At 39.4% G+C, this 13,998-nt stretch overlaps 1 protein-coding gene across 8 annotated transcripts in view; it reads left to right on the top strand.

The window, feature by feature from the left end:
* The window catches only part of Tdrd12 (tudor domain containing 12), an 81,793-nt gene that overhangs the window by 25,077 nt on the left and 42,718 nt on the right, over positions 1–13,998 (top strand). For all 8 annotated transcript variants that reach the window (XM_031386205.1, XM_031386207.1, XM_031386208.1 and 5 more), the window contains exons 5-9: positions 6,577–6,632; positions 7,261–7,346; positions 9,755–9,944; positions 10,334–10,426; positions 13,630–13,724. In XM_031386205.1, the coding sequence (XP_031242065.1) occupies positions 6,577–6,632; positions 7,261–7,346; positions 9,755–9,944; positions 10,334–10,426; positions 13,630–13,724 (520 nt within the window). The remainder of the gene's footprint in view (positions 1–6,576; positions 6,633–7,260; positions 7,347–9,754; positions 9,945–10,333; positions 10,427–13,629; positions 13,725–13,998) is intronic.

Genomic DNA, 13,998 nt, shown 5'->3' with positions numbered 1-13,998 from the left:
TCTCTGATGCAGCTTATACGAAGATAATTGTTGTTCTGTTAACTGAATACCACTCTGTAATTGCAAAACAAAAAAAAATTGCAGCTGTTTTGTTGACATTCTGAATGCTTCTAAGTAAATACAATTTTTTTTATTAAAAAAAAAAAGTTGATGTTTGCTATGGGCCAGCTGTAAACTGCCTTAATTGTGTTGAAATATGGCCCTGTGTCCCTAATCTCTCCAGAACTTTTATCATGAAGGGGTGTTAGATTTTTGTTAAAGGCCTTTTCTGCATCTAATAAAATGATTATATGGGTTTTGTCTTTTATATGGTGGATTATATTTATCAATTTATGTGTGTTAAACCAACCCTGCAACTCTGGGATGAATCTTGATCCTGATGGATGATCTTTTTTATGTGTTCTTGGATTCATTTTGCAAATACTAAGAATTTTTGCACCCATATTAATAAGGGAAATTGGTATGTAATTCTTTATTGGGTCTTTATGTGGTTTGATTATTAGAATAACTATGACCTCAAAATGAATTATGGAATGTTCCCTCTGTTTCTGTTTTCTGAAATAATTTGAGGAGTATCTTCTTTGAAAGTCTGATAGAATTCTGCACTAAAAGCATGGGGCTTTTTTTTTTTTTTCCTGTTGAGATATGTATGATGGCTGCTTCTATTTCTATGGATTATGAGTCTGTTTAAATTATCTGATCTTAATTTCATTTTGGTAAGTGATACATTTATTTTTTTTTAAATTCTTCAATTTTTTGGAGTACAGGTTTTTAAAGTATACCCTAATGATTCTCTGGATTTCCTCATTGTCTGTTATGTCCTCCTGTTCATTTCTAGTTTTGTTAATTTGGATAATTCTTTCTCTAATTTTTAATTAATTTGGATTAGGTTTTGTCAATCTTACTGATTTTCTAAAAGAACCAACTCTTAGTTGCATTGACTCTCTGCGTGGTTTTTGTTTGTTTGTTTCTATATTATTGACCTCAGCCTTGAGTTTATTTATTGCCATCTACTCCTTTTGGCTGGAATTCTCTCTTTTTCTTTTGTTCTAGATTTCTCAGGTGTGCTATTAAGTTACTAATATGAGATCTCTCCAATTTTTTAAATGTAGGTACTTAGTGCTATAAACTTGCCTCTTATAACTACCTTTATTGTATCCCATAAATTTGGGTTTGTTGTGTATTCATCTTTATTCAGTTCTAAGAAGTCTAATTTTATTTTTAATTTCTGTCTTGGCCCATTTTTCATCATGTAGTGAGTTGTTCTGCTTTACTGAATTTGTAAGCTTTCTGTTGTTGTTGATATCTGGTTTTTAATTTGTGGTGGTATTATTTCAATTTTCTTATATCTGTTAGTACTTGTTTGTGTCTAAGTATGTGGTCAGTTTTAGAGAATTTTTTTTTTGAGACACAGTTTCTCTGTGTAGTCCTGGCTGTCCTGGAACTCACTCTATAGACCAGGCTGGCCTGAAACTCAGAAATCTGCCTGCCTCTGCCTCCCAAGTGCTGGAATTAAAGGTGTGTGCCACCACTGCCCAGCCGGAGAAATTTTTATGAGGTGCTGAGAAGAAGGAATATTCTTTTGTGTTTGGTAAAATGTTCTGTAAATATTTATTAGGTTTACTTGTTTGGTTTATAACTTCAGTTAATTCCAACATTTCTGTTTAGTTTTTGTCTGCATGAGAAAAACTATTAATGTATTGAAGTTAGCACTATTTCTGTGAGAGGATCAGTATGTGATTTTAGCTGTAGTAGTGTTCCTTTTATGAGTTTGGGTGCCCTTTTGTTTGGTGCATAGATGCTAGGAATTGCACTGTCCAATTGGTACATTTTTCTTTGATTGCATTGTGTGCTTCTCTATCTCTTCTGATTAGTTTTTGTTTAAAGTCTATTTTGTTAAATATTAAAATGTATATACAGCTTGCTTCTTAGGTCCATTTGCTTGAAATACCTTTTACCATCCACTTACCCTGAGATGATGTCTATCCTTGATGTATGTTTCCTAGATGCAGCAAGATGGATTTATGCATCCATTCTGTTAGTTTATGTCTTTTTATTGGGGAATGAAGACCATTGATGTTGAGACTTATCACTGCATAGTGTTTGTGGATTCCTGTTATGTATGTTGGTGGTGGGGGTGTGGTGGTAGTGGTGGTGTGTGCATATGCATGGTATGTGTGTGCACATGCATATGTGTGCTTGAGTGAGTTGTGCTTCCCCTCTTTTGATTTTCTGGTCTAGGATTATTTGTTCCTTCTGTTTTCTTGAGTGGTTAACTTCTTCAGTTTTCCTTGGAGTTTTCCTTCTAGTACCTTCTGTAATACTGGATTTGTAGGTAGATAAAATTTGGATTTAACATGGAATGTCTTATTGGAGATTGAAAATTTGACTGGGTAAAGTAGTCTGGAGTGGAATCTATGGTCTAAGAGTCTGTAGCACATTTGTCTAGGCCCTTCTGACTTTTAGAGTGTCCATTGAAAAATCAGGTGTTATTCTGATAGGTCTGCCTACATGTTACTTGGTCTGTTTCCCTTCCGGCTTTTAATATTACTTGTCTGTTCTGAACATTTATTGTTTTGATTATTATGTAAGGGTACTCTTTCTTCTGGTCCAGTTTATTTGGTATTCTGTATACTTCTTGTATCTTAATAGGCATCTCTTTCTTTGGGTTAGGAAAATTTTCTTTTGTGATTTTGTTGAAAATATTTTCAGGGCATTTAGTCCTGTTTTCTTCTCCTTTCTCTATTCTTACTATACTTAGATTAGGTCTTTTCATAAGTCTCAGATTTTCTGGATTTTCAGTGCCAGGAGGTTTTTGTTTTGTTTTGTTTCTCTTTTGGTTTTGTTTTTAAATTGCACATTTTCTTTGACTGATCTATCCATTTCTTCTGTTGTGTCTTCAGTGTCTGTGATTCTTTCTACTACCCCTTGTATTCTGTTGATAAGGCTTGCCGCTGTGGTTCTTGTTTGAGTTCTTAGTTTCCCATTTCTAGACTTCCCCCAGTTTGGATATTCTCTATTGCTTCTATTTTCATGTTCAGGTCTTGAACTGTTTTATTGTCTCCTTTTACTGTTTGTGTTTCATAGATTTCTTTAAGAATTTGTCTGTTTCCTCTTTACAGATGTCTAACTTATTCATAAAGGCTATTTAAGGTGGGTTTTTTTGTTTTTGTTCCTTTATTTGTTTTTGTTTTGTTTTGTTTTTTGTGCTTCAGCTGTTTTGGAATACTCATGGCCTGTTGTAGAAGGTTTTCTTGGTTCAAGTGGAGACATATTGTCCTGGCTGTTAGTGGTTTTACACTGGCATTTAGGCATCTGGGAATAGAAAGATTGTAATTCTAGGTACTAATAATTTAGTTTTGTCTTTGTTGGGTGGTATTTTGTTCCTTGGTTTCTGTTGCCCTCTCTTTCTTTTGAGAGAATGGTGGCTCTAAGTTGTCTTTTAGGAAATTCTTCTGAGTTCCCGATAGGTGCAGCTATTGGGAATGCCAAGTAAAATGTGTTTCTGTGTAGTGAGAACTGATACATATGGATAGGGATAGGTTGAGTTTCAGGCAGAGGTGGTTCACAGGAAGGAGGAAAGCAGGGTGTTCTACCAGAATCTGCTAAGTCCCCCAGGGTTGGGCAGAGAATGAAGAGAGGCCACAGCAGAAGGTCTGTTGTAGAACTAAGCGACTTGAAAGAATGGAGGGAGAGGTGAAGATGTATAGTTAGACTGTGTAAAGTCCCTGGTCAGAGTGGCCTGTGGGTTCCCATGGAGTGCCTGCTGGGATAAAGCAATGAGTTGGGGGTAGATTAGGAGGGAAAGGAATGTGTGGTCAACTATTGAGATGGAAGCAGGGTAAGAGGCTGTAGCCAGTGTTTTCTGTGTAGCTGCCCTCCAGCCAGCCCATCACTTAGATATCTTGGCCCTTGGGGACTTGGAATGAGGCTCTGGGATGGTGGCCTGTGCTTACTATGTTCCTGTCACTAGCTGCTGGTTCTCCAGGTATGAGGTGGACACCAGCCTGCGTATCACATCAACTCAGAAAAGCTGTTTCTTTTTTCCTGTTGCCACTGCAGGATCCTGAGTTCAGGACTGCAGTGATTTTCAGGGAGAACCTTCTGCACACTCCTGGTCTTGTCCAATATTAGAGTACCCAGCACCAGCAGAGGGCTCCCCATTGGGTTTCACTTACCTTCAACATAACACTTTCCCCTTTTTATTTTAGGTAAATAATTTTCTTAATAATGTGCACTGTAATTTTTTTATAAATCCTTATCAAGTTTTCCTTCAAAAAGACTAGCAACTTCTCCCATCTTTGTTGTATATATGCAGAGTGCTTCTTGAGGGCTGAAGAGATGACTCAGCAGTTAACAGCACCAATTGTTCTCAGGGGAATTGGGGTTGATCTCCAGCACTCAACATGGGTGGTCACAGTCATCTATAACTCCTAGTTCCAGGGAATCCAATGCCCCTCTCTGACCTCCATAGACACCAAGCATATACTAAGTGGTACACAGACATACATGCAAGCAAACGTCCACATACCTAGTACAAGATTTTTTTAAAAAGTGCAGTGCCTGCTTTGCGAACAAATCTGAACTTGAATCCCCAGAACCCACATAAAGGGTTAGATATGATGGTGTGCCAGTAACCTTAGCCTGGGGTGGGAGGAGGAGGAGTGGTGACAAGGTTCCTGAAATGTATTAGCCAGCCAGCCTGAGAAAACTGATGATATAGTCTCAAAAAGGGGGGGGGGTGGCGTGGCAAATGATCAGGAAAGACATCTGACATTGACCTGACCTTCCACATATACTATAGGCATGTGTGTACACATTACACACCTATACCATCTATAAATATAAATTACCTGAAAGATTCTCTTTAAAAGTAATTGGTTTTCCAGCTGGGCAGTAGTGGTGCACACCTTTAATCCCAGCACTTGGGAGGTAGAGGCAGGTGGATTTCTGAGTTCAAGGCCAGCCTGGTCTACAAGAGTGAGTTCCAGGACAGCCAGGGCCACACAGAGAAACCCTGTCTGAAAAAAACAAGAAAAAAAAAATGTAATTGGTTTTCTACACAATGTTGAATGTTAGCAGTAGTGTGAAGAGAGACAGACACCCATTCATGCTATATTGAGTTTTCTCTTGAGTTTGTTGCCTGATAAGAATTTATTTTTTTCTATAAAATGTTACTAGGTTATTTTTCATATGTAGTATGACCTGAAGTCATTCTTTATTTTGCTGTTTTTAGAAGTCCTTTACAATTCCCTGAAAGTAATGTGCTTAATCTCTCAGTAAGAATCAAATATATATTTTTGAATACCAATCATGTCTGCGCACTGGCTATGTGTGTCACTCATTTGATCTTTAAAGCAGTTGTTGGAGAGCAATGGGGTTCTCTTTGATGAATAAAAGCATTACAAACATGAGATTTCTTGTGCTAATTGTAGAAACCAAGAATATGACTGCTCTTTGGGATGGTTAAGGGAAGATTTTTCTTGTTGCTAGGAGGGAAAAAAATAGCCAGAGGCATCTGGAAGAGTCCAGAGCAGAGAAAGAAAGTAGTAGACTGAATATGGCCAGTGGACTGGAGCTGAGCAGGGATGTGTACAAGAGAGGTGAGAATAGCAGGGATGGAAAGAGAGAACACACAGTGAGAAGCAGCAGTAGAGCAGGGAAGGCTGCCAGGAGGACAGAGCAATGGTGAAGGAGTGGAGGGAAGGGAGGCAGTGAGGGGAGCTAGCAGGGTGAACTTTGAAATAAGAAACAGGGAGGGAGCCTGCAAGCCAGCAGTTGATAAGCTAATAGGCACCACAGATAAGTAGCCTTAAGTCCCTTCTGCCTGAGGTGAGGGAAATGACCCCTTTTGGTAGAGGGGAACAGGTTTCACATGTTCCTAAAGAATTCTGGCTTTTATTTACTCACCAGAAATTTTCCTACAGTCTGGGTTGGGCCCATTTCTGATATTTGGACTGCCCTTTGGACCTAACAGTAACAAGTTTTATTTTTGTCCCTTCTAAGCTCTGCTCTGTCCTGTGTTTGTAGTGCCTACACCTCTTCCTCAGACAGTCTTTATGAAGTGTAAACAGAACAAGCTGGTGGAGATGAAAAGGAGCTGGGGCCAAAGTACTTACTAGTCCTGGAGTGCAGGCCTCCTGGACGGTACAGCTGGCTTTCCCCTGGCTGACTCTAGAGTTGGTTAATCAGTGCTGCCATTCTTTATGGCAGCCAGTGATGGATGGTGCATGCTTAGGCTTTTTCTTCAGGGAACTTGTACTGTGTTTGTGGGGAAGTAGATTTGTTGTAGATAACTGGGGACAGTGGTGGTATGACAAAAGGTACCATACATAGGCACTGGGGGGCGAGGAGTATCATTTCTGCAGGGCCTTTGTACCTGTCTGATCTGTGAAGGTGGCGTTGTCAGATACATCTGGAGTCTTTACCCTTACACAGATCTGTCACAGGTTCCTGTCTGTGTTGGATGCTTGGTGTTTAGTGTCAGAAACATCCATTATCCAGCAAACAAAGTTGCAATGGTATAATTAGCCTATGGTTTTTACTTAATGAAGTTGCATGTGTTTGCTGTTCCAGACCTGCCACAAAATGGGACAGTGCAGCTATCCAGTACTTTCAGAACATTCTAAAAGGTAAGACCAGGGTATGTTTACAGAGTGCTTTAAGCTGATACCCATAGTGGCTTACACTTCTGTTGCTATATGTCTTAGATCCACATACATAATTGTTGGCCCTCCTTGTAGGGCCCTTAAGTTACAAACATGAGATCCAGGTATCACATTGACTATGCCCCCTGTAATTTTGAAGGTGGAATTGGATGTTAGTAATTGTCAGCTGAAATAAAGAACTGTCTGGTTGTTGTAGAGGACCTTTCTCACAGTAACAGTCCCTGCTTCTCAGATTGTTTATAAGTGCTAAGGGGATACAGAGTGAATGTGTGTATATTTTCTTGGTCCATCAGTTGATGAAAAGCCCAACTTCTTTTACTGAGCAAGGGATAGTAAGTAAGTAGACATTTGTGTAATCATCATCATTGCTAACGTAAATCATATAAAATGTCTTTAGCTGTAAGATAATGCCTGTAGCATCTTCCTAAGGCTTGTCAGCCATTGTTCCAGTGTCTGTGCCTATCTGCTAGGACTGCTCTGGAGTATGATGGGATGTGAAAGGCCTGAATGTTGTTGGGTACCCAATGAGACCATACTTAATTTAAATAAACATTAATATCAGCTTACTTCTTTGTCTGTTTATGCCATTTAGCAACTACCCAAGTAGAAGCAAAACTGTGTGCTGTGGAAGAAGATACTTTCGAGGTTTACCTTTATGCAACAATAAAAAATGAAAAAGTAAGTGAAAGATATATGGGGGTGGGGGATGGGGTTGGCTTAGTTAGGGTTGATTTTATGTCTAAGTACTAAAAATATTTATGAAGTTCCAGAGTTTTCTGGTGGCATCTTTAGGGTTTAAGTGTAGGATCATGTGATCTGAAAATAGAATTTTTCCTTTCTGTATCTTTTATTTTTTTCTCTTATTGCTGTAGCAGAGATTCTGGGTCTATATTGAACAAGAATGGAAAGAGTGGATTTCTTTTTCCTCTTTTGAGATAAGGACTTATTTTGTAGCCCTGGGTGGCTGGGAACTCGTAGAAATCTGCCTCTTGCTGTCCAAGTGCTGGGATTGAAGACATGAGCCAGGGCTCTCAGCCTTATTGTCTTATTCTTAACATTTTCTCTTAATTGTGGGAAACATACTCCTTATTATGCACAGTTCCATTAATCTATTAATGCCAGTATTTATAAAGTACTACCTGTCTTCTGTGGAAAAGAAATTTGGTAGTACAACAAAGATACAGTTCTAAAAGCTGCTCTTATTGTCTATCTGTCTCTTCCCCGATCCCCTCCCCTTCTCTCTCTCCCCCTCCCCCCTCCCCTTACCTCTCCCCCCTCCCCCTTCCTCCTCCTTCCCTTCTGTCCCCTCCCCCAACTCTTTGGATTCTGGTTCTCTATATCCTGACTGAGCTCATTTTGTTTATTTTATATCTTGGTGATCAGTCTCACAAAACATTGTTTTCAAAACATATTTTTTCTTCTTACTTTTAAAAAGTAGACCCCTCTTTTGTAGCATGTTTTGTATCAGATAACTTACTCTCACTCTAAGTTAATGAAATACAGGTAACAGGGAGGTCCATTTATAGCAGAGAGAGAATGTGTATTGGATATACTTGGTCACAATTGTTCAAAAAAGATGTAAGCAAATCTTTTTCATTCCAAAGGAGGTACAAGGATCCTGTCTTTTTCAGCCTGGCTTCTTTCACTCAGGTGAAGAATTTTATGACACACCCACACTGCTGCGTCTGTCAGTGCTCTGACCATTATGACGAGCACTTCCTGTATGTGCCTGTATATTATCTAGTATCTTAGAGATTTTTTTGAGCTTTGTCCAGTTAACACTCATGTAATTGTTTTCCTCTGAATGTACATGTTCCTTCTTAGGTACATACCTAGGAGTCTAGCTTCTAGATAGTGGTGCTGATATTTGGAAGCTGCCAAAATAACTCCACTTTATATCTTTATAATCAGTGTGGGAGATTTCACTTCTTCCATGTGTTCTCCCACACTTGTGTTGGTCACTCCAATCAGTGTGTGTGGAGGCATCTCATTGTGGATGGAATATACATTTGTCCAGACAGCAGTGACACATTCACATTCTTATTTGTAATCCATGCTTTGATAGAGTATTTGCATGTGATTAGATTGCTTTTATTTTATATTGACAGTTCTTCCTTTGTAATTGTTATGAATGTGTATGTGAGTATACATGTGTGTATGTGTTCTTGTGTGTATAGATGCATGTGGAGGCTACAGCACAACCGTGGCTTCTTCAGGAATGTTGTTCACCTCTTTTGAGACAAGGTTTCTCAGTGACCTGAAACTCACCAATTAGGCTAGACTGGATGGCCAGCAAACTCCAGGAACAACTACCCTCTCTAGATCTGGGATTACTATTATATTCCGCCATGCCTGCAGCATTTGTATTTGGGTCTTGAGGATCAAACTCAGATTCTTACATTCACAAGCAAACCCTTTATCATATTTCCTTGTCCCCCAAGTGCTTCATTTTGGATGTATCTCTGTCCAGTGACTTCATTCTATAACATTTTTTGCACCAGCTCTCCATTGTGAGCAGCCTGTCCTTGTCTCCAGGTACTAGGATTTCAGGCACTGATATGGTGCCTGCCTTGAAGCACTAAGGTTTTGTTTTGTTGTTGGTTTGGTTTGGTTTTTGTTTTTTAGAGACTGTTTCTGGTTGTTGTGAACTAGTTCTGTAGACCAGCCTGGCCTTGAACTCAGAGATCTACCTGCCTCTGCCTCCACAGTGCTGGCATCAAAGGCAACTACCACCTTGAACCCTGGCAAAGAATTAAGGTTTATTAGAGTCTAGTTTTTTTCAGTTTCCCCATTTGTTGTTAGTGGCTTCTCACTGGATCTGTGCCTTGCCAAATTGTGTGAGCACCCTTTTCCTCCAAGGTATGCTTTGTATTTTATGAAGTTTATTGCTGTTTTCTGATGAGGGGGCTCATGAGAATCTTTTAGTTTGTTGCTAACATAGCAGGAACCAAGAGGTGCTTCTGTCAAATTATGCTCCACAAAATAAATTTTCAAGAATTTGGGGCTGAGTTTGTACATTGTACATGTCTTGTATATTGCCTACACCCATCTGAATGGTAATTCATAAAATGTTTAAAATTTTATAGGTTTGTGTTAATGATGATCTAGTTGCAAAGAATTTTGCTTATTATGTGTCACCAATGGGAAGTAAAAACCTCAAGACTTTGGAGAAACCCAGGCTGCATCTCAATTCGGTGCCCTGCTCCAATAAGCTCAGCCCATCACTTACTCTGTGGCCAATGCTTCTGCAAGGAAAAGACTGCCACAGAATGGAAAGTGAGTATTCTGTGTTCCCCATCCTAAGCATACTAGGCTCTCTGTAAGCACTTTCCTGCTTGGAAACAGACACTTAGACTCTGTGTTTAATGATCACAATTTACTTGTCAGGAAGTTCTGATCTTCCTGTTAACATTTGGCTACACTTTCAGAAGTTCAGATCAGAAGTTAACAAAATTAAGTTTTGTATAGTTTTCAAACACCTAGAGATCTTTTTGTTACAATTGATTACTCTAGATACAATTTAAAATGTTTCCATCTGATTTCAAATTTCAAATGCCATCCTTTGCTAGGTCTCCTCCACCTTTATAGCATAAACAAGAACAGAAGTAAGTCATGACTGATTTCTGTTTTATGTATTGGTTTTGAAATACAGTATGTTCTTTCAGACTCACAGAGTTTAGATTTCCTGGCACAGTCTCTCCAGCATACATGGTGTAAGGACGTTGTCAGTGACCTAGGACCATGTGCTGCAGTACCGGGTGAGTCCTGCCAGTTTGCTTTCTTGCATAACCAGCACAAAGTCATACTCTGAGCATGCCCTGCAGAGTGAGCCCAGGGCCTCACACAAGCTCTGCCAGGGAGCTTTATTAACCCTTAGTGCATTTTTGTCTGTTTAGAAAGTAGGTTCTTGGTTCTCTATTGTTGGCTTTAAGTGTTTTTTCTACTTTAGATAATAGTCCTCTTTCAGATGTCCTGTTTGCAGTTTTAGTGTATGGCTTATTTTCCATTCTTTAGTGACATCTTATATGCAGTGCTTGATTTGATTTGTCATCATTTTTAAGGGATTTTACATGCAATTTTCATAAGACATAATGGTCCTTCATTGTCTTGAAGAGCTATTTTCTGGTTTAGGCATAAGGATAGTGAGGGTCTTATAAGATGAGCCAGGAAATACTTCCTTTGCTTCTGACTTCTGAGAGAGCTTGCGGGTTGGTATTATGTCTTCCTTAAATGTTTGGTAGACCTCATCAGTGATCCCATTTCAATTTAGTACCTCTTTGGTATGTTACTAATTATCAATTCAATTTCATCAAGACATATCTATCCTTGTTGCCTATTTTTGTTTTGTTTGGTAATTTTGGAAAGTATACATATATATTTTTTAAAGATTTATTTTATTTATTTTATGTGTATGAGTACACTGTAGCTGTACAAATGGCCGTGAGCTATCATGTGTGTGGCTACTGGGAATCGAACTCAGGACCTCTGCCAGCCCCCCTTGCTCTGGCCCCACTCGCTCCAGCATAATTCACTGTAGCTGTCTTCAGACGCACCAGAAGAGGGCGTCAGATCTCATTACGGGTGGTTGTGAGCTACCATGTGGTTGCTGGGATCCCAACTCAGGACTTTTGGAAGAGCAGTCAGTGCTCTTACCCACTGAGCCATCTCGCCAGCCCTGGAAAGTATATTTTTTTTAAAAAAAAAAAAAATTTGTTTTATCTAGAATAGTGGTTCTTAACCTGTGGGTCCTGGGATAGGTGTCAGATTTATAACAGTAGCTAAATTACAGTTATGAAGTAGCATCAATATAATTTTATGGCTGGAGGTCACCACAACATGAGGAACTGTATTAAAGGTTCACAGCATTAGGAAGGTTGAGAACTACTCATGTAGATGATCAACTTGTGAGCAAAGAGTTGTCCATGGCACTATCCTTAAATCTCTTGACATGCTTATAAACATGTAGGGAATAATATCCTTTATCAGCCTTTCAGTGTCTGCGGGTCAGTAGTTACAGCTTCTTCCCTTTCTCTTCCTTCTTTCCCCTCTGCTCTCTTCATCTCCCTTCTTCCACCCTTTAAGCCAAAGCCTTAGCAGTTTTGTTGCTCATGCTGTGTCCTCAAAATCCATCTGCTGTAGTTCTGCTCTGTAGTGTGTCTGCACACTGTGTCTGCAGTCACGGTCTTTATGAGGAGATTTAGCTCAGCGATGCCATAAGGATGGGCCTGCTCTGATATAGAGCCCTCAGCAGAGGAGGACTTAGTGAGAAGGTGGCTTTCTGCACATCAGGAAGACAGCCCTCTAGGACCCACATTGGCCAACACTTTGATCTTGGATTTGCAGCATCCAGAACTATAGGAAAGTTAATTTATTTTGTTTTTTGATTAATAATTTATTATTTTTAATTTTATGTGCATTAGTGTTTTGCCTGCATATATGTATGTGTAAGGATGTTGAATTCTCTGCAACTGGAGTTACAGACAGGTATGAACTGTCACGTGGGTACTAGGAATTGAACCCAGGTCCTCTGGAAGAGCAACCAGTGCTTTTAACTGCTGAGTCATCTCTCCAGCCCAGAAAATTAATTTCTGTTTTTTAAGAAAACTGACTCAGACTGATATATTTTCCAGTTGTTTCATAGTTCTTCCGTGTTTCTCTGTAAACAGTTTGTTTTCTTCTGTTTGCTTTGCCACTGGAATTTTCTATCCCAGTCTGGGGAATAGGAATATAGATTCTGTCTGTCTGTCTGTCTGTCTGCCTTTCTCTGTCTCTGTCTTTCTGTCTCTGTCTGTGTCTCTCTGTCTGTCTTTGTCTGTGTCTCTCTCTGTCTGTGTCTCTGTCTCTGTTTCTCTCTCTCTCTCTCTCTCTCTCTCTCTCTCTCTCTCTCTCTCTCTCTCTCTCAACAGTGTTTCTCTGTGTAGCCTTGGCTTTCCTAGAACTCACTATGTAGACTACACTGGCCTCAGAGTCATAGAGATACCTCTGCTTTTGAGTACTGAGATTAAAAGCATAAGCATAATCTCTCGGGGAGAGTCAGTTACATTGCATAAGAATTAAGTTTGTAGGAAGAAATAAAAGACAAGAGTTTAGATAACCCCAGCAGGTAGAGTAGCTTTAATTAACTAGAGAGGTGGTATCTTGGATCTGGCACAGGACCCAGCAGCACAGTAACCATGCAGATTGTATGCTTCAAGATGGGGCTTCTGTAGCTGAAGCTAAAGAAGAGGGAAGGGGTTTTGTTAGGGACAGAATGGAAAGTTAGTTGTTTGCCTTCAAGAGCTGTGTTTGAAATTGCAGGGTCCGTTCTCTCTGTAACCAGCTGGCTGCTCTGCTTCTGCAGTCTCAGGAGTTCACAGGGGCAGCACTTTTCTTTGGCAATACCCAAATAGCTGCCTTCTTGGAAATTTGAGCTTAGTTTAGGGCCTTGGCTTTTTTTTTTGGGGGGGGGGTAAGGGAACTATGTTCTGTATATTGTAGGAAGAACACTGTGTTTGTTGAAAACATAATTGTGGCCTCCTTTGGAAAGTACAGTCTGCCAAGTTGGGAAAATTATTTTATTCTTAATAAATTTCTACAACAATTTTTTTTTTAAAAAATGATTGAAGCAAGATCTTTTAAAATTGCATTCATTTAGCATGTACATATGCATGTGAGTGGGCAGATATATACCATGGAATGCTGTGGAGGTCAGAGATTAACTTAAAACAGTTGGTTCTCTCTTCCTGCATGTGGGAGCAGGGCTCAATCTCAGGTCATCAGGCTTGGCAGCAACTGCCTTTACCTGATGAGCCATTTTGTCAGTCACAAAGCAAAATTCTTAACTTTAGTTGCTGAAAGTTTAATATGAAATCTGTTTGATAATTCTTGTATTGAGTCTGTGTAACAGTGCTTGTTTTTATTATTTTTGTCCTATTTTATATAGTTTTCAAGATAGCTTTTTACCACTATCTTTATTTTGCAGATAAAGCTGTAAACCATAAGGATTCCTTTACAGACTCGCCTAAAATTATGTGTGAGAAGCAGCAGCAGAACCTCCCTTTAAAACACATGGATAAGGTTGTATGTTTAAACACCTCCTAACTATAAAGCTCACATGATGGACTTATCCTGTGATCAACAAATCATGTGCTTCATAGTTAGAAATCCCCAGAGTAGTTTATCTATGAAAAAAATGTAGTTTGTCTGTTTTGATGGAGAGGTAGCTGGCTTCTCCTTGTCGAGCTTTGGCTTTAGGTGAGTAGTACTCTGTCTGTAGAAGTAGCACCCTGTCTGTAGAAGTAGTACCCTGTCTGTAGAAGTAGTACCCTGTCTGTAGAAGTAGTACCCTGTC

This window comes from Mastomys coucha, unplaced genomic scaffold, assembly GCF_008632895.1.
Source record: "Mastomys coucha isolate ucsf_1 unplaced genomic scaffold, UCSF_Mcou_1 pScaffold21, whole genome shotgun sequence".
NCBI lineage: Eukaryota > Metazoa > Chordata > Mammalia > Rodentia > Muridae > Mastomys > Mastomys coucha.
The sequence above is the reverse complement of the archived record's forward strand: the minus strand, read 5'-3'. Positions and strand labels throughout refer to the sequence as shown.